The 20628-nt window shown below is 39.2% G+C and overlaps 2 protein-coding genes across 7 annotated transcripts; both read left to right on the forward strand.

The window, feature by feature from the left end:
• The first annotated feature begins 2048 nt into the window (after positions 1-2048).
• On the forward strand, positions 2049-8370 carry asmt2 (acetylserotonin O-methyltransferase 2). Its single transcript, XM_016279893.1, has 7 exons — positions 2049-2262; positions 2584-2681; positions 3707-3753; positions 5987-6105; positions 6259-6396; positions 7334-7456; positions 7542-8370. The coding sequence occupies exons 1-7, from the start codon at positions 2226-2228 to the stop codon at positions 7751-7753; spliced, it is 774 nt and encodes a 257-aa protein (XP_016135379.1). The 5' UTR covers positions 2049-2225; the 3' UTR covers positions 7754-8370.
• Positions 8371-8963: 593 nt separating this feature from the next.
• jade1 (jade family PHD finger 1) lies at positions 8964-20539 on the forward strand. Of its 6 annotated transcripts, XM_016279817.1 has the most exons (13): positions 8964-9301; positions 9699-9778; positions 10332-10429; positions 13362-13445; positions 14045-14109; positions 14249-14406; positions 14489-14673; positions 14762-14973; positions 15049-15216; positions 15583-15699; positions 16549-17082; positions 18270-18387; positions 18485-20539. In XM_016279817.1, the coding sequence occupies exons 4-13, from the start codon at positions 13397-13399 to the stop codon at positions 19408-19410; spliced, it is 2532 nt and encodes an 843-aa protein (XP_016135303.1). In that variant the 5' UTR covers positions 8964-9301; positions 9699-9778; positions 10332-10429; positions 13362-13396; the 3' UTR covers positions 19411-20539. The 6 variants fall into 6 exon arrangements, with proteins under 6 accessions (XP_016135303.1, XP_016135305.1, XP_016135304.1 ...); XM_016279819.1 differs by lacking the exon at positions 10332-10429; XM_016279818.1 differs by lacking the exon at positions 9699-9778.
• The last annotated feature ends 89 nt before the right edge of the window (positions 20540-20628 follow it).

Here is a 20628-nt window from a genome sequence, read left to right on the forward strand (position 1 = left end):
GTGTCATGTGACTCATTAGTGTTACAAGGTCTCAGGTGTGAATGGGGAGCAGGACTGGTCATACTGGTCACTGGAAGTTCAACATGGCACCTCATGGCAAAGAACTCTCTGAGGATCTGAAAAAAAGAATTGTTGCTCTACATAAAGACGTGGTGTAGGCTATAAGAAGATTGCCAAGACCCTGACACTGAGCTGCAGCACGGTGGCCAAGACCATACAGTGGTTTAACAGGACAGGTTCCACTCAGAACAGGCTTCGCCATGGTCGACCAAAGAAGTTGAGTGCACGTGGTCAGTGTCATATTCAGAGGTTGTGTTTGGGAAATAGACGCATGAGTGCTGCCAGCATTGCTGCAGAGGTTAAAGGGGTGGGGGTCAGCCTGTCAGTGCTCAGACCATACGCCGCCCACTGCATCAAATTGGTCTGCATGGTTGTCGTCCCAGAAGGAAGCCTCTTCTAAAGATGATGCACAAGAAAGCCCGCAAACAGTTTGCTGAAGACAAGCTGACTAAGGACATGGATTACTGGAACCATGTCCTGTGGTCTGATGAGACCAATATAAACTTATTTGGTTCAGATGGTGTCAAGCGTGTGTGGCGGCAACCTGGTGAGGAGTACAAAGACAAGTGTGTCTTGCCTACAGTCAAGCATGGTGGTGGGAGTGTCATGGTCTGGGGCTGCATGAGTGCTGCCGGCACTGGGGAACTGCAGTTCATTGAGGGAACCATGAATGCCAACATGTACTGTGACATACTGAAGCAGAGTATGATCCCCTCCCTTCGGAGACTGGGCCGCAGGGCAGTATTCCAACATGATAACGACCCCAAACACACCTCCAAGACGACCACTGCCTTGCTAAAGAAGCTGAGGGTAAAGGTGACGGATTGGCCAAGCATGTCTCCAGACCTAAACCCTATTGAGCATCTCAAGGTCTCTAACATCCACCAGCTCCGTGATGTCGTCATGGAGGAGTGGAAGAGGACTCCAGTGGCAACCTGTGAAGCTCTGGTGAACTCCATGCCCAAGAGGGTTAAGGCAGTGCTGGAAAATAACGGTGGCCACCCAAAATATTGACACTTTGGGCCCAATTTAGACATTTTCACTTAACGGTGTACCCACTTTTGTGGCCAGCGGTTTAGACATTAATGGCTGTCTGTTGAGTTATTTTGAGGGGACAGCAAATTTACACTGTTATACAAGCTGTACACTCACTTTACATTGTAGCAAAGTGTCATTTCTTCAGTGTTGTCACTTGAAATTATATAATAAAATATTTACAAAAATGTGAGGGGTGTACTCACTTCTGTGAGATAGTGTGTGTATGTATATATATAAGAGGGACTTTGCTGTGGTCAGTCTCAGATTTTTGATAGCCATTGCTAATGATATAGTAGTGTTGTCTTTCCACTAAAAATGATCACTTCCTGGATGATGATTTTATTGAGGACTTTATTTTTTCATTAAACAAAAATTACAAAACTAACAGCATAGTGATTGAAAGCGTTCGGCATTAACCGCCAGATGTCACTGAAACCCTAATGTTCTCTGACAGAGGTATGTAGCAGTGATGAGATGTCCGAGTCAATTCCGCGAATCGGTTCTTTCCAACGGTTCGTTCTGACCGGTTCAAAATTCCAATGATTCTTTCACGTCACATCGTAGTTTGTGACATATATCGGCGATTCGGCGTGTCATAGAATATGCTCTAAAACGTTCAAGTAAAGGCATATATAGGGACTTATGTATCTTATGTGTATTTTGGTTTTCAGTCAAATGGCCCAGTCGGAGCCGCTCTGACCGATTCAATCGTGAATGAATTGTTCAAACTGAACAACTGGGTTCAGGAATCGGACATCGCTATAGAACATTTCGCGAACGGTGCTTTATTTTGCACGAGATGACTGTTAGAGTAGAGTCGAATTTAGAGTAGAATTGTCTAGAACAGAATTGCATATCAAACCAGCAGTTTTTGTTGGGTAAGTTTGTTTTTCTTATAAACACTACAGTGCTTAAGCATAGAGTTGTGCGAGCAGGTTTTAGACTCTGCATTTGTCGATATCTTGCTGCTTTATACAAAATATCTGCGATCGACTCGTATTATTTTCACAACACTGTGGTCAATGCATCATCATCGTGCATATCTGTACATGTTCTCGTGGGAAGATTACATGAATGATTTTGTGGTTGGTTACACAATACTGCGACCGGCTGTGTGAAAGATTCAGATGAACCTCATTGGAGAGGGAAAATGCATACAGACTGGTAATGTAAATATAAAATGCAGAATTGTTTAAAAATGTTCTTTTTGGGAAAGTCTGGACCAGTAGCTGATGATGACTTCAGCTTTTGTGTCTTCTCAATCGTTCATATTTTGATTTAATGCACAAAATAGAGTTGAGGCAAATAATGCAAAACAACACAAGACGTTTTATAGCATTTTCTGCATATGCCTATATGATTTTTTTGTCCTTTGAAAAGGTACTGCACAGGCTAAGTGGTTAAAGTATAATATAAAGAAATGTAGGATCTTCCAACACTTACTTATGCTGACTATGATATTTCACATTCGCTTGACTTTTACAGGAGGGACGTTTCTCATCATGGCTGAGCATTTATCCCAGAGTGAACTGGACTATCCTTTTAAGCTTTTGGAATATTTCAATGGATTCAGGATCTCCAAGGTGTGTGTTTTATGAGAGACTCGCACTGAATTCCTTAACGTTTCTATAATAGAGTGTTTATCAAAATGAGTGCATGAATATCAATCAGTCAATTGATATAAATCAGTACTTCTGTGATACTTCCTTTGTGATGTGGAATCGCCTGAGGCATCTTTAGCAGACCGTTTTAATAATGTGTTTACCACACGTGACATTTATTGTTGGATTATGAGTAAATGTTTTATGTGAGAACATCTATTATTTGTGGCATGTCCCCCGTTGTGTCTTTTTTGCCTCTGGCAGGACAGGCCTATAACTTATTAAAAGCCACTGAGGCAAACACTGAGATGACTCAGGAGTTTTGTTATCCCAGAAAACCCAGAAAGGATTCTGCATGAACTGAATTAGATAATAGAATAGAATAGAATTCACAAGAATAATTGTACAATTATTATGCACAGAGTTTTGCACTGTCAATTTACTATAAACCACAGGAGGCAAAAAAGTAATTAAAATTGTGAATAAATTATAAAACAAAAGTCATATCATCTAAAATATTACATTCCTTTGTACCTTTATATCTTTCAGTATACTTGAACATTAATATGAATTTTAACCTAAAATCATGTTCATGGGCTGATGTAATGAAATATTAGCGTTTACTTAGGGTTTCTCCTGGAGAAATATATTGAATGTAGTTTTAGTCCAAATAAAATCACACTGCAAAAATCCTGTTCAGTCACAGATATCAGATATTTGTCTTGATTTCCAGATTTAAAGAAACAAAGATACTTTTATTCAGCAAGGATGCATTAAATTGGTCAAATGCGACAGTAAAGAAATTTATGATGTTATAAAAGATTTCTATTTAAAATAAATACTGTTCTTTTTAACTTTCTATTCGTCAAAGAATCCTAAAACAATGTATGACCATTTCCTCAAAAATATTAAGCAGTGTTAAATATTATATATTAAGCAGTTTTCAACATTGATAATAAGAAATGTTTATTGAGCACCAAATTAGCATATTAGAATGATTTCTGAAGGAAACTTTTGGCCTCCCATCTGAAGAGATCTTCTCTGCCATATACAGGTTTGTGTGATCAGTTTTATATAATATTAGCAGTACCGACTGGGTGAATGTTATTGTTGTCCCTAAACGTCACTAGATTAAAAGGCCTTTCTTTGACTCCAGTGATGCAGTCTTAAGTGCTTAGCTTCTGGTGCAGTGTAATTCTAGGTCACTGACTTTAAACCAATACAAATTTGAGGCTTTATGACAGGCTGTTCCCACGTCTGGAGGGGTGGTGTGTGTGTGAGCCGACTATTATGTGTGTATGTGAAAGAATGACTTGTGTTATTGTATGTATGTTTTGGAATCGTTGGGGTTTTTGTGATGGTGTGAGAGTGTGTGTGTGTGTACAGGTGTGTGTACACAGACTCATGGGGACTCGTGTCACGGTGGGGACCTAAATTGAGGTCCCCATGGGTACAAAAGCTTATAAATCATACAGAATAAGTTTTTTTGAGAAAGTAAAAATGCAGAAAGTTTCCTGTGAGGGGTAGGTTTAGGTGTAGGGTTGGTGTAGGGCAATAGAATATACGGTCTGTACAGTATAAAAACCATTACGCCTATGGAGAGTCCCCACAAGGATAGCTGACCAGACGTGTGTGTGTGTGTGTGTGTGTGTGTGTGTGTGTGTGTGTACACGCTCTAGTAATTTGGGTGCATGGGATTATGTGGAGATGTGTATTCCGTTTTTATCATTTTTATTTTGTATTAATTTTACCCATAATTCTATTACATTTAATTTTATACCCATAATGTTTTTACTTTTTAAGATTGTGCTTCTGTTTAAAGTTAATTCATATGTTATCAGAGAAGTAGTATGTGTCCGTATTATGTTTTTTTACCCTAACTTTCATCTGAATCCATGTGGAAAAGATCAATATTATAATAATTATTATTATAATAATTTTTTTTTTTTTTTTTTCCAAAAATCTGTGCTGATGTCATTTATAATACATTTATACCAGTGGGTTTCTCCTGGAGAAATGTAGTGTATGTAGTATTAGTCCAAAAATTCTACTCAGTCACAGATATCAGTTATCAAAATCTTTGTACTGTTTTTGTCTTTGATTTTGTCTTTGTTCTCTGCAAAGTTATGAAGCTGAAAGTTCATTGCAAACGGAGATATCGTCTTTTAAAATTCTGGCAGTTTAATGCCTACAAAAATGGCTCGTAGGGACTACAACAAGTTACTTCCCGGGTTTGTGACATCACAAACCCAGATAAACCCCGCCCTTGGGAAAAGGCAGCAAAGGGGACGAGGCCATGCTGCGCTGCTTTAGAGAAGAGGAAGAGAAAATTAGAGATGCACGTAAAAATCTATTCATATATGAATAACGATTCTGTCTTCTAAAGATTCTAATGGATTCACAAGTTTCAAACTCAATGTTCTAAAGCAGCGGTTCTTAATACTGTTCCTCGCGTCCCCTTGCTCTGCACACACTCTGCATCTCTCTCTCTCTCTCTCTCTCTCAGATCATCAGCTAAGCTCTGTTCCAATTATACACTTATTTTCACATAGCTATGAGAAGCGTTAAACATGGACACGTGTGCAGTTGCCGTACTGTATTAAAGCTTTAATCAGGATAAAACCGTATATTAAAAGCTAACATAAGCAGTAGCATTTACAAATAACAGCATATCTAAAAGTATGAGACAACAACAAACAAAAAACATAGGCCTAGCATTAAAAGCCGTGCTTGCACAGGTTCTGCACGATCCTCTTCAATAATAGCCTCTCAATTGAGCTCAAACTGATAAGCGATATTAACGACACCGCTGAGGTGAAGAGCGGGATGTTCAGACGTGCACTGTGGTTTAGCCAATCACAACACACTGGGCTAGCTAACCAATTAGAGCCCATCGCCTATTTCTGAGGGCGAGGCTTCATAAAAGCAGGAAATGATCAGCGCGTTTCTCAGAGAAGGGACAGAGCGGTGTGGAATAAAGGTAAATTATGTGAAAAATATAAATTTATAATTAAAAAAAAAAAAAAATAAGCATTAACACATGTTAGACTGCATCCCATAAACACAATCAAGCCTAGAAAAAAACCAGTGAACCACCCCTTTAAATGGATCAAAAGTGACAAAAAAAAAATAAAAAAAAGCATTAACACGTGTTAGACTGCATCCCATAAACACAATCAAGCCTAGAAAAAAACCAGTGAACCACCCCTTTAAATGGATCAAAAGTGACCATACACCATTCAAACTCAACTCCATCTGCTGACACCGATGCCAATGTTTTGTTTCAGGTCAGAAGAGGAGATGCTGAAGTTCATGGGTCTGATGAACTCTACATGGGTCATTGACGGTCATGACATAGTGACAGCATTTGATCTTTCTAGCTTCAAGACCGTCATAGATCTGGGAGGTGAGTATAAATGTTGTTTTGACTGTTTGCTTATTAATGACAGTTATTTGAGCTAAAAAATAAAAAGCTCACAATTGTAGAAAAAAATATTTTTTATAAATTATACAAGAAGCAGTAGATTTGCAAGTCATGTTATTTTGAGATGCTTTGCAGGCTGCTCTGGTGCATTAGCGCGAGAGCTGGCTAAAGAGTATCCTTCCTCCACTGTCACGGTTCTGGATCTCCCGGCTGTGGTCCAGACTGCTCAGCGGCATTTCGCCCAGCAAGATGACACCATCTGTTTTCAAGAGGGTGCGTAATGACGCATTGTAACATTGTTAATGGTTCACATTTGACAGATCCTCTGTCCTTCTGAACTTGTCAAAAACAACAATCAATCTAATGGCTGCCCAGACCACAGTACATTTTAAGCGCGTTGTGTTAATATATAGTTAATGAAAACTGAAATAGAAACTTAATAAAAAACATTTTTCTTAACTAAAATATAAATAGAAACTACAATAACTGGGAAAAACTAAAATATTCAGAAATGGCCTCAGATTAATGTTTTAGTTTTTTATATAATATATCATAAAACCATCTGCATTAAACATGGACACATTAAACACTTGATGGCAATAACACTGTCCTCATAAATTCAATGCTGTTGTTAAATTATACCAGTTAGCACATTAACTAAGAAAATAAAAAAAATCTAGAAAACACTAAAAAAAAAAAAAAAATACTACATAACATTCAAATGTTTACGGACAGTAAGTTTTTATTAGTTGTTTTTCAAAAGAAAATTGTATTCAGCAAGTATGCATTAATTTGATTAAAAGTGACATTGTTACAATAGATTTTTATGTTTAACATTTATACTCGTTTACAACTTATTCATATCTTAACTCACACAGGATCATGTGAAACTAAAGACTGGAGTAATGGCTACTAAAAATTCAGCTTTGCCATTACAGGAATAAATTACATTTTAAAATATAAATTTTATTTTAAATTGTTATAATATTTCAAAATATCACTGTTTTACTATATTTTTTTGAACAAATAAATGCAGCCTTGGTGAGCATAAGAGTCTTTAAAAAAAAAAAATCTTAACAACCCCAAACTTTTCAACGGCTGTGTTGATGATGTGAAAACTAAACTAAATAAGATAAAAACAAAATTAAAAATTCATAACTTTAGTATGAATATATAAAACAATTAGGTATATGTTGTTTTGTATTTGTAGGGGATTTTTTTGAAGGAGAAATCCCTCCTGCAGATTTATACATTCTGGCCCGGATCATTCATGACTGGAAGGAGGACAAAAATCTCAAACTACTGAAGAAGATTCATACAGCATGTCATCCAGGTGAGAAAAGAGGTCTACCTGGTCAGTAATATTAATAAGTGGCCATAAAATGATAGTTTTCAAAGCATTAACCATCTCTGTCTAGGTGGAGGCGTTCTGATCGCAGAGGCACTTTTATTTGAGAACCGCCGGGGTCCAACTATGGTTCAGATGTTTTCTCTGAACATGCTGGTTCAGACAGAAGGGAAGGAGCATCCACCCTCTCATTATACACGTCTGCTCACTGACGCAGGATTCAGAGACGTGCAAGTCTGTCGGACCGGAAAATCATACGATGCTATTTTGGCTCTCAAATGAAAAGTGTATTGTAAGCGTCGTCAGTAATCAGACCCTTTCTGCCTTATCTACAGACACGTCAGTGATCATGTTCATGCACATGTCAGGCATCTGTTGTTCCACCTTGGCTTGTTTTGTAAAGTTTTTTTCCAGCACAGAGTGATCCTTATGATTCCTTCAAAAGACAGTTTGAGTACCAATTAGGTTTAGTTATTTGTGAACTTGACTCCTGAGGCCTACCAGATGTAGTCTGAGAAGGGGTGGGATGAGGAGCTGTTTTGGATTGGCCAGTGATGTCAAAATAAGCTCCTCCCTCTATCCCGTCTTGTGTATCTATGCAGTATGCACTGTGGTGTTGACACATGGTTAAGTGTGACCCCTAGTGGTAAAATAAAATAAAAACAGCATTAGTTGATTTTTAACTAAAGATAGTCTAGTCTATCTAAATATCAATTCCTGGCCTCGTTCGATTTCATTTTAACAACATGATTTTAGTCCTAATACAATTAATTTACCATCCTTTGACTGAAAAAAAGAATGCATTTTGGAATTTTTTTTTTTAATGTATTGTGTATTTTTTTTCTAGTGAAAACCTTGCACCACCCTTGACTTTGTGCCTCACATTTATACTTGTCCACCGAGAAAAAAAAATCTAATAAAAGGAAACAATGACCCAAGTATTTTGTTTTGATCCCATGTGATTTGCAGCTTTTGTATTATGTACCTTTCCCAAAAGGTTCAGTTACTCTCGCAACTGGACTGATGTTTAAAATATTAAATATGTGACCCATGAGTAGCACGGGAATATTTGTAGCAATAGCCAGCAATACATTTGTATGGGGTAAAAATGATCAAATTTTCTTTTATGCCAAAAATCATTCAGATATTAAGTAAAGATCATGTTTCATATGTTGTACATTTCCTACCGTAAATATATCAAAACGTAATTTCTGATTAGTAATATGCATTGGTAAGAACTGCGCTTAAATGCGATTTTCTCAACAACAACAAAAAATGTTGTGCCCCTCAGATTCCAGATTTTCAAATAGTTGTATCTCGACCAAATATTGTCCTATCCTAACAAACCCTACATCAATGGAAGCCTTAATTATTCAGCTTTCAGATGATGTATAAATCTCAATGAAAAAAAATGGACTCTTATGACTGGTTTTGTGGTCCAGGGTCACATATTTGAACTTACTTTTGACTAGTAGTGATGACATAACAATAAATCTTTCTATATTTACAGAGGTTTCCTATTGATTCATAATATTAAATGAGTAGGTTTAAACCTGAAATTTCCCAAAAATCCCTGTCATCATCTCCAAAACAGATGTGGATATTATGAAACAGCTGAAATGGAAGTCATGATGCTAGTGCTCTGTTTGTGCGTGAGCACTAGCTCCCCCTGCAGGCGGACGCGGAATACAGCAGCGCATACGTAACCTGCATGTGTGTGTGTTTGTGTGTGTGTGTGTGTTTGGGGTGGAGGAGAAGAGACGAGAGGACTCAAACTCTGAGCAAGCGCCACATAGAAACGCCAGCGCAGGATCAGCAAGACCTTTTAATGTAGGTATACTACATTTTCTTGCTGTAGCATACATGTTTAACAGGCAGGGACGAGCAAGTGTTTTCCAGGATTTCCGCGAGCTCTTCATGCAGTGATCCGGTGCAAATGTAGCACGTCATTAAAATGGCGCCAAAATATTAAGTTGAGCAGCAGCAGACGCTGCCCTAATTAATGTTTGTTCGCATTTGGCCTCTGTAGTAATTTCTATAAGCTCCTGGTGTGGTTTGTTTTGAAATTTGGTAGTTACTTTCAATCGCGTCGCTGCTGGCCGTGAGCGGCTGATCTTGTTTAACCTAAAAGTTTTAGTGTTGAATCAGCAAATGGCATCAAACGCATGCCCATGTTTTGCAGCTTTAGTGTGTGTATATATATATATGAATTTCGGTTATGTTTCAGAGGGGTGTTAGAAAATGTTCCCCGTGCCACGGTCTGGGGTGGTCCGGATTCAGCTCTGCCATGATGTTGGGAAAATAACGGTGGGAAATATTAAACTTTTCTTTGCGTTTGCGTTAGAAGTTAAATCTGCTAAATGTATGTATATGTGCGATAAAATTAGTTATCTGATCGACGAATGTAACAACATGTATGTTCTTGGTACTATAAGTTGTTGTTTAAATATACGATAGTGCAGCGGAGGTTTTGTATTAAAACACCGTGAAATTAATTTGGATTCAGTGGGAAAAATAATGCTAATAATTTTGTTTTCAATTTCGAACTGGCATTGAAATGGACGGCTATGTGACGTCAAGGGGCGTGGTCTTTCAGTAGCGTCACACACATGGAGCAGTTGCACTGCGTGAGCTGCTGTTTACAGGGAGTGCTGGACGTTGTGTTTGGGCAGAATTATTGGTTTGTTTTTATTGTAATGCAGTTGAAATTAGCAGATGTGAGAGTTGTGTCTTTAAATGTATCTTTACCTTATGATTTAATATTTACAACGATCTATTGACAGAAATGCAATATAATATACATAACTATGTTTTCAGAAGTTTATAAAGACCTTACTTAATAATGTTTTTATTACCTTAGATTGAGCAATTTCTGTCTACATACACCGCGGGTCCCCTTACATGGAAGTCGCCATCATGATTCTACAGTAGCCCTAAACGGACAAACTGCTCTACAGAGTGCGTTTCATCACTGTGTTGTTCTTGCCAATAAAACACTGACACAATGATGAACAAGTACATTAAAGGGGTCATATGATGTTGCTGAAAAGAACATTATTTTGTGTAGTTGGTGTAATGAAATGTGTTTATGTGGTTTAAGGTTAAAAAAACACATTTTCCACATACTGTCCATTATTGTTTCTCCTCTATGCCCTGCCTTTCTGAAACGGGTCGATTTTTAAAAAGTGAAAAAAGTGAAGTGACATGTGGTGACCCATACTCAGAATTAGTGCTCTGCATTTACCCATCCAAAGTGCACACACACAAACCGTGAACACACACCCGGAGCAGTGGGCAGCCATTTATGCTGCGGCGCCCGGGGAGCAGTTGGGGGTTCGGTGCCTTGCTCAAGGGCACCTCAGTCATGGTATTGAAGGTGGGAGAGAGTGCTGTACATTCACTCCCCCCCCCTACAATCCCTGCCGGTACAAGACTCGAACCCGCAACCTTTGGGTTATGAGTCCGACTCTCTAACCATTAGGCCACGACTTCCCCCCCTTACAACGCTCATCGGTCTGAAAAGCATGGTGTGCTGTGATTGGCTAGCTATCCAGTCCGTTATGATTGGCCGAATACCTCAAGCGTGTGACAGAAATGTTACGCCCCTACCATACTGTGATGCTGTGTCCCGGCCGGAGCGACGAGACAAATAGATTAAAGGGGTCATATGATGCGATTTCAAGTTTTCCTTTCTCTTTGGAGTGTTAAAAGCTGATTGTGCATAGATAAGATCCCTGAAGTTGCAAAGACTAAAGTCTCAAAACCAAAGAGATATTCTTTATCAAAGTTAAGACTCTGCCACGCCCCCCTAAAATGGCTCGTTCTAACATGCCCCCACATGTCTACGTCACTATGTGGAAATATTAGCATAATGCCGCCCAAATGTTCACGCAAAGAAAGAAGGCGTGGTTTCAGGAACAGCCGTTAGTGTTGAAGCAGCCATGTCAGGGAGACGCTGTGTGTTTCTAGGCGAAAGCAAAAGCACTTTATTTGGCCTTACGGCGGCCTAGAGTGAGCGGAGGCGTGCTTGAGTGTGTGGAGGCTGGTGGGCTTGAGAACAGCGCGGCCGGCGGATTCGACGAAGGAGCGTCTGGAGGGCTTGCGGAAACCATATGTGGCGACCCCGGGCTGGAATTCGCTTCGTCCACAGTGAAAGCCGATCCGGTGATCCACAGCGCAAAGTTGATGTATTTCCTCAGCGATCAGCTCTAGGCTCTAGGCAGATATCATCCTCTTTTGGAAGGCCAAACAAAGTAGTTTTGCTTTCACAACGAAACACAGCATCACGTACGGCGGCCTAGAGTGAGCGGAGGCGTGCTTGAGTGTGTGGAGGCTGGTGGGCTTGAGAACAGCGCGGCCGGCGGATTCGACGAAGGAGCGTCTGGAGGGCTTGCGGAAACCATATGTGGCGACCCCGGGCTGGAATTCGCTTCGTCCACAGTGAAAGCCGATCCGGTGATCCACAGCGCAAAGTTGATGTATTTCCTCAGCGATCAGCTCTAGGCTCTAGGCAGATATCATCCTCTTTTGGAAGGCCAAACAAAGTAGTTTCGCTTTCACAACGAATCACACAGCGCCTTCACGACATGGCGGCTGCAACAATACTACAGCGAGAATAAAAGTTACGCCTTCTTTCTTTGCGTGAACATTTGGGTGGCGTTATGCAAATCTTCCCACATAGTGATGTAGATATGTGGGGACGTGTTAGAACGAGCCGTTTTAGATAGATGTGGCTGACTCTTAACTTTTATAAAGAATATCTCTTTGGATTTGAGACTTTAGTCTTTGCAACTTTACAGATCTTCTTTCTCCACCAAGAGCTTGTAACACTCCAAAGAGAAAGGAAAAATTGAAATCGCATCATATGACCACTTTAACATTCGCAATATCATCGATTTATTGAATGATTAAGTAAATATAATTCCTTAATTTACCTTTGTAAAGAAATCTCATTGCTGTCTTTACCGACAACATCTTTACCTGTGTAGGCCACCGTAGCTTCTCTAAAGGGAGGGAGGGGTGAGCAGGGGACTGAGCCGTTGGCTGCAATTCGCAACCTCACCGCTAGATGCCGCTAAAATTTACACACTACACCTTTAAGTTTGGCAGATCAAACCATTTATATACATATATATTAATGGGTTTGCTTTGCTTAATTAGTTGCATAAATGCTAATAAAAACACGATTTAAGAAATACAAACTCATGTGGTTTGTATTTCTGTTGTTCCTTAATGAAAAATAGTTCAGCTTTACCCATGTTAAATATTCGATATGTGATCAAAAATGTTTAATAAAGCTTAAAACTGGAAAGTGCATTATACAAGGATTGTTTATTCATAAGTTTATGACTTTTCAGGCATGTGTGCATTGCTCAGAAATTTGACAGTTTGCTATTATGCAACACGATGGATTGAGATTGAATAGTTTAAAAATCTAATTTTAATTGAATTGAATTTAATATTAATGGTATTTACACATTAATACTACATATATTTAGTATCTAGAGCAAAATAACCTAGTTTGTATGTTTCACAAACATTTCAGTCTACCATTGGTCGATTCAACAGATAGTCTCGCCCTCAAACCCACGGCATTGGTTGCACCGATGTTACGTTATGGTGCTCAACCAAACAGCATTGGTTGGCTAGCTCCACTTTTTGGAGGAAATAGCGTACAAAATTACTTATAAATTGATTCTGCATATTAAGCTCAAATAGAATTATATAAAGTTTAATATAAAGTATCTTAACATAGCCTTCAAGTTTAATTAGGCTTGTAAAGTCTCAGAATCTGTCAAGATTTCTGCTGGCTCTCTCAGCACTCTCAGCAGTCATCTCTGCAGGATCAGTTTTCAGGAATGTTCTGCTAATGTTTGATCAACCTCTGCAGATTTCTGCATCACTTGAAGGCCACGGCAACTGACGATGAAGCGAAGCCGTGTCCCGAGCACCAGTGAGGACTCGGATAATGGAAGTAAGTAGACAGACACTTTTATTTTCTAGTACCAACTTGCCTCGAGTCATCTATATTACCCTTCTGGTAATACTGAAGTTGCATATTACTAAAGTCACCATGAAATGAAAACGGACCATTCTTAATTTTTCAGTATTACTACTTTGGAATATTGCAATGCTTATAATAAATTATCCATCCACATCATTATTTTTTTTTATTCATGTGCCCTTGTCCTCTTTAATCAAAAACCTCCTCTCTTTCTTAAAACAACATAATTTTTCTGATGCTGTGTGCTGAGGCGGGACAATAATCTGTCACTCACATGAGATCACAGTAATTTAAAAACTATACAGTAAAACTTTTTTTTTTCATTCTAGATGCCGTTTCACTCAATACAATAGAGGCGAAAAGGCACTCACAATTCCCATTATGCTGCTTTTAATATTCAGCCCTTTAGTTATAGGAGCAAAACAAGCCCTCTCCTTATGCAAAACTAATACTGCCTTTTTTTTTTTTCAAACTAATATGACTAATGTTGCTGCTAAAACAGGAATTATCCCTCTTTCTCAGAATGTTCAGCACAAGACATTACATGCATGTTTTTCTGTCTCTTTGAGGTAACTCCACATCCTGGTCTCAGCACTCCAAGCACAGGAAACAGAATGGAAAAAGACCCTCAGAGGTACACAGAACTGCCTTACACTCAATACAGCCTCACATACGACCCTAACAGACAGAGATGAGAATGTTGTAGATATTTGTCACAAATATTTTCATGCATATTCTGTTTGTCACATCCCCTTTTTTTCTATCTCCTCCAGGTGTTCAGGACAGACCTGATCACTGCTATGAAGCTGCATGATTCATACCAGCTGAATCCAGAGGATTATTATGAGCTGGCTGATCCCTGGCGGCAGGAGTGGGAGAAAGGGGTTCAAGTCCCTGTTAGTCCCAACTCCATTCCGCAGTGTACAGTGAGGTATGAGGCTTTTTTTTGCCTGTCAAACTATTCTTATTTAATGGTTGCACTTGATTTATTTCTGTTTTCATTTTTCCTGCAGCACTGTAACTGAGAAATGCCCCGCTCCTCTGTTCATCAGGCCGAAGAAGCTGATTCGCTCATCTGAGTCATCGATGCTGGGGTACGTGGGTATTCAGACGCTGGCTGATGGCATGTGTCGTTATGACCTGAATGAGGAGGACGTAGTTTGGCTGCAGATCGCTAACGAGGAGTTCAGCAAGATGGGTGAGTCTGGAGTTTTCATTTTACCCATTATGCACTCTTTCACACTGTTGAAACAAATGTCATGTGATGCTAACTGATTTGCTTGTAGGCATGCAACTCCTGGATGAGCTGACGATGGAGCGGGTCATGGAGGAGTTTGAGCGCCGTTGCTATGACAACATGAGCCACGCCATGGAAACGGAGGAGGGACTTGGCATTGAGTACGATGAGGACGTAGTGTGTGACGTCTGTCAGTCCCCTGACGGCGAGGATGGCAATGAAATGGTGTTCTGTGACAAGTGCAACATCTGTGTGCATCAGGTGTGTGTGTGTGTGTGAGTGTCTGAATGCATGTGTGAGCGCATATGAGTTATATAACAATGTACCTCCCCACAGGCGTGTTACGGTATACTGAAGGTTCCTGAGGGCAGCTGGCTTTGTCGTACCTGTGCGCTGGGCATCTTTCCCAAATGTCATCTGTGTCCCAAAAAAGGCGGGGCTATGAAACCCACTCGAAGTGGCACCAAGTGGGTCCACGTCAGCTGTGCCCTCTGGATACCAGAAGTAAGGATGCATGCACAAACTAAGACTTATAATGTGATTTTGTTTAGTGCTGTCAAATGAATAATCGCGATCAATCGCATCCAAAATACAAGTTTTTGTTTACTTTATAAATGTATGTGTACTGTATATTTATTATGTATATATAAATGCACACACATACAGTATATATTTTGAAATATAAACAACATATTTTTCTTAAATATGTACATGCATGTGTATGTATTTATATATACATAATAAACATACACAGTGAACACGCATTATTTTGTAAATAAAAAACTATATTTTGGATGTGATTAATCGTTTGACAGCACAAATTTTGTTAAGAGGAGTGTGTAAACATTGTTGTGTGCTCTTTATCTCTAGGTAAGCATTGGTAACCCTGAGAAGATGGAGCCTATCACTAATGTGTCTCATATACCCAGCAACAGATGGGCTCTAATATGCTGCCTGTGTAAAGAGAAAACAGGAGCTTGTATTCAGGTACACAGCGCTGATGTTTATCATTGTTTTATTATACTATTCATACAGATATTCAAAATCTTCCAGAGGGTCCAAAGTGCATTTTAAACCTAAATATTAATCAGTAATCAGCATCAGTAATTTAAAGTTAAAGCGCTTAGTTTTTCTTCTTTTAATGAAAAAATTACACATAGAAAATGAATAGTATTTCTGAAAAACGTTTGAAATGATGTACATTCACAAAGGTGGAGGTTATATCAGTATTCTGATAAAAGCTGTTTAATTTTCTATGGAGTGAGTCACCTCATGGGGGCCTGCGAGTTGAGATCACATGACTTCTGTTTATTTCAGTAATCCCCCTCAGCTTTTGGACACTTTCACTTGTGGAATAAATTGCTGGAAAAGAATTGCAGACTGCAAAAAGCAGTGTTATTCATTCAGTTTTTTATTAATATAGTTCATATTTTGAATTTGCTTATATTTTTATTTATATTTTTAATGTTGTTTTAAATTTGAATATTTTCATATAGTTTATTAGTTTTTTTGTTGTTTTGTTTTATTCTGTTGAGCTTTGATTTACTCTTAGTTTTTAGTCATTTTAGTACTTATTTTATTTCAGTTAGCTGCCAATTTTACAGTATAATATTTATATTTTGTAGATTTGTATCAGTTAACAAAAATAATTTTTAGGTAACTAATGTAACATTGGTCATTCTTCAGTGGCTTCGATGACTGAACTTTTTTTTCCATGCTACTTAGTTTAAATGTAGAATTTTGTTAATTTATTAATAATCAGAAAAAAAACTTCTTCACATTTCCCCCATGTTCTGTGCTTTAATCCTGAGATCCTGTCTTTCTAAATCCCCCTAGTGTTCTGCCAAAAGTTGCCGTGTGGCGTTCCACGTGACTTGCGGTCTGCAGTGTGGGTTGAAGATGAACACAATCCTCACAGAGGCGGATGAAGTCAAGTTTAAGTCTTTTTGTCCCAAGCACTCAGGCATGGAATGGAATGAGGAAGAAGGAGATGATGACAGGCCAGTGAAGGTCCAGACCAGTGAAGAGAAAAGGAGGAATAGGGGAGTGGACATGTCATCCTCATCACAGCCCAGACTCACACAAAACCCAGAAGAGACCAGACTCAGTGAGCGCAAACTTCGAGTCCAGCAGCTGGAGGACGAGTTCTATCGCTTCGTCGCCGCTGACGAGGTCGCAGAGCACCTGCAGTTGCCCCTGGAAACTGTGGACTTCCTGTTCCAATACTGGAAATTGAAAAGAAAGGGGAATTTGAACCAGCCGCTCATCATGCCGAAGAAAGAGGAAGAGGACAGCCTTGCCAGACGGGAACAGGAAGTGCTTTTGCGGCGACTCCGTCTCTTCACGCATTTAAGACAGGATCTAGAGAGGGTAAGTTTTGCAAAGCCCTTCTGTGGCCATATTACCTCACATTACCAGTTGAATCAATATATGGGAAGACAGCAGCAGCCAATCACAGCTCAGGACAGTTAGATGCAGGATCCCAACTCTGCCTTTTCTTCATGATTTCAAATAAACAGTTAGTGATTTGGACATAGTTCAGTGTGGGTTTTTGTGCGTAAGTGTGAAAATAACCATGGCCCAGTATTCAGATATTGGATTCTATTAATAATGTCCTTTTTTATTCAATATTGCAAGTAAAATCATTTTTTTCAAGGTTTTAAATTAGTGTCATCACTAACATTTGTCATCATTTCTGTGTTGCTTTGTCACGCCACAGTCATTACAACACCTGTATCTTTACCATTAGACCATAAAATATGTTGCTAGGCCAACCCCAAATAGAAAATACACACAATTACACCCCTTTTTAAAAAATGTTTTCCAAGTAATAGGCTATGAGTGAAGACGTCAGTAGTGGAGGAATTTGAATAATTGTTTTGGTATAAGATACCAGATGGAAATGAGGTACAACTATCTGAATTCCAGCTACAAGAATTTTAGATTGGTAACCTGAACACTATTCCCACTGCAAACAGAAACAAACATTTTTACAGAGTAGCTATTAAGCCTCTAGATTATTATGTGCTGTATTGCCACTGCTGATGAGAACATGTCTTCCATGTGTGGAAACTGACTCCACACTTAAAGGGTTAGTTTGCCCCAAAATTAAAATTATTATTTATTAATCCTCATGTCAATCCCCCAATCTGTTCAACTTCGGTACACAAATTAAGATATTTTTAATATTCTCTCATATAATTCTTCATTTCAATTCCATGCAACCAAATCACACATTATTAGTTGAAAAATACATTGTAAAAGTTATCTATATGAAACCAAGTGTCAATCACTTTAAGTGAACCGATTTCATTTAGGCCTTTGTTTATATATTAACATTGTACATGGATAGAGCAAATCAAATATGATAAACAAAAGCTCAGTCATACTTGCTTGTCATGCAAGAGAACAAGCCCCATTGGTTTTTGCGTGCCAAGGATGAGAAAATATTAGGAGTATGTTCATTTGTGTTCTCAAGATGAATGAGGGTTGAGTAAATGACAGAATTTAAAAAAAAATTTATTTAATGTGTCTCACCTACATATATGTGTGTTCAGGTGCGTAATTTGACATACATGGTCAGCCGTCGGGAGAGAATTAAACGAACCTTGTGCCGAGTGCAGGAGCAGATCTTTCATCACCACGTCAGGCTGCTCGAGCAGGGACGCGTCGCTGGTTAGTATGATGCTTACTGCATGCACTTGATGAGTAGTTGATTCGTCTAGTCTGTTTTGATCTTTTTTTTTTAACAGTTGCCTTCTCTCCTGCTCAGGTATATCTTCTACTAGACGTTTGGAGGAGGCTATGTTTTACTTTCAGACAGCACCTCCTGTACCTACATCCCCCCAGCCTCTGAAGGGTCACTGCGGCCAGAACAGTGCCCTAGGAACCCTAGGCACCACTGTTCAAAATCACGAGAAAGGGAACAACCCATTTAGAGTCTCAAAGCATATCGAAGCAGACAAGCCTACAAAGATGCCCCGACTGGAAAGCCTGGTCATGGACAGTGTGCCCAGTTCTGGGTTCGTCGATTCAGGCTCTGGAGCATGTAAAACTGCAGCATCAGCTACAGCAAAACGGTCGGAGGGCAGGCTGAGGGGAGGTGAGTCTCATAGAAGAGATGAGGAAAGCGAGCGCCCCCTGGAGAACAGGAGGAGGAGGAGCAAGCTGTGGGAACAGGTGTCTATAAAAGACAAACTGAGACAGTCGAAGTCTATGGAGGACACGGGGAAGAACGAAACTGAGCATGACAACATGGACGACAGATTACTGCTGTCTCACAGCAGAACCACTGCTAGTTCTGTAGTCACTGCCTCGACCACGTATAACGGATCGCCGAGGAAGACAAATGCAAGCCAACATCAGGGGAAAATAGTGCCAAATGGGCGGCATCTGAAAAACTGGGGCAGTTTCAGAATCCCTAAACGGAATGAAAGTACGTCAACAGGGAAAGATGGACAGGACGGAAATGACGTGGCGGACCAAAATTCTTCCTTAAAAACTTTTAATACAAGTCCCGCCTCCCCCCCACAAATTAGGACCCGGCTGCGGACAGGAAGTGAGAACCAAAGCCACGTGGAAGAGTCTGATCTTGGCCAATCGGAACAGGGCAAGAGGTGTCACGCCCAAAGACTTCGAAGCCCGATGACTAGACGTTACGGTTCAGCCGTGATCCAGCGTGGAGTTCTTGCATCATGAAACGTGTCCAAAAATTTTATATTTCTCATTTTCATTTGCTCTTCAGTGAAAGGCAAACATATTTATTTTTCTATTTTGTAATTTTCTGCTGTTGCTGAAACAATTTTTTTGAGTGTATGTTAAAAACATACGCAGAGAGGTTTCAAAGACCAAACAATTGACTAATGAAGAAGATAAATATCATCTTAATGAATGAAACTTTAGATCAGGTGGAAATTACTGGCACAATTTTGAGATGTTATGAGCACTTCCCAGCGTGAAACCAAGGCAGTGCGTCCCACAGAATTACTGCACTTAAAAATATCTGACCACAACAGTCTAAACGGTGTCCAAAACTTAGAAAAGACTTTAATTGATTTCTCAGTATTCTGCTAACTTCACAGGCCATCATGTTGTGGCACCCTTTCCTTCTCAGGTGAAATCTGCTTATATTTGTACTTAATTTATAGAGTTATGTCTTGTTTTTCTTTCAAACAAACTGAGCATGTAACAGGTCAATGCCTTATATGTACTCTCTTTGATCTCGAAGTAATTCCTTTCCAGAAAAATACAAATAATAAAAAAATGATTTCACTTAGCCATGTTCTTCAGCAATAGATGGACTCTAGATCCAAGACAGACAATTCCACACTCGGTATGATGAAATGTTGACACACAAGACGTACGCCATTTTCAGCTCTTTTCAGGAAGGCATTTAACAATCATTTACTTCCAGTATCCATTACTTTGAATTCACTTTTGCACTTGATATTAAACAATAACACAAGACACTATCATAGGTCTAATAAAGACACTGTTGCATTGAAAGGACTGATCTTCTTGATATGGTTGCCTTGGAGTAGTACTCAAAGTATGTGTTCTTGCATCTTTTCTTTATAGCTGTAAATGTCTTTTCTCATGCAAAATGTGAGTTGATCTCCTCGAGAAAAAATGCTGTGCCTGAGTGTTTTTGTTGAGATGTTGCACTAGAACATTAGCCAGAGAGCTTGGTATAACTGTGTTCACAGAAAAAAATATTTCTACATGTTTATATAATTAAGCGCTGCTGTATTTTTCTTCTTTCTTTTTCTTTTATTCTTATGCAATACTTTAGTTTTGTTGCAGATTGTGAATAAATTTTCTTGAGGTTGCTTCTGGAGATGTCTGGATTGCTTGAGAGGAAAGTAGATGTTTTCTGTATTACTTTAAATACAGCTTCAGATTAACAATTGACAAATG

The sequence above is a fragment of the Sinocyclocheilus grahami genome, unplaced genomic scaffold, assembly GCF_001515645.1.
Source record: "Sinocyclocheilus grahami isolate Dianchi unplaced genomic scaffold, SAMN03320097.WGS_v1.1 scaffold134.1, whole genome shotgun sequence".
In the NCBI taxonomy this organism is placed as follows: Eukaryota; Metazoa; Chordata; class Actinopteri; order Cypriniformes; family Cyprinidae; genus Sinocyclocheilus; species Sinocyclocheilus grahami.

Excerpts from the sequence above, each read along its gene's own strand:
- asmt2 (XM_016279893.1), top strand. The coding sequence starts at position 2,226 with ATGAACCTCATTGGAGAGGGAAAATGCATACAGACTG. Across the intron at positions 2,263-2,583 it reads GGGAAAATGCATACAGACTG|GAGGGACGTTTCTCATCATG; the intron begins GTAATGTAAATA and ends TGACTTTTACAG. Across the intron at positions 6,106-6,258 it reads GACCGTCATAGATCTGGGAG|GCTGCTCTGGTGCATTAGCG; the intron begins GTGAGTATAAAT and ends GATGCTTTGCAG.
- jade1 (XM_016279821.1), top strand. The coding sequence starts at position 13,397 with ATGAAGCGAAGCCGTGTCCCGAGCACCAGTGAGGACTCGGATAATGGA. Across the intron at positions 14,110-14,248 it reads ATGGAAAAAGACCCTCAGAG|GTGTTCAGGACAGACCTGAT; the intron begins GTACACAGAACT and ends TATCTCCTCCAG. Across the intron at positions 14,974-15,048 it reads GCAACATCTGTGTGCATCAG|GCGTGTTACGGTATACTGAA; the intron begins GTGTGTGTGTGT and ends ACCTCCCCACAG.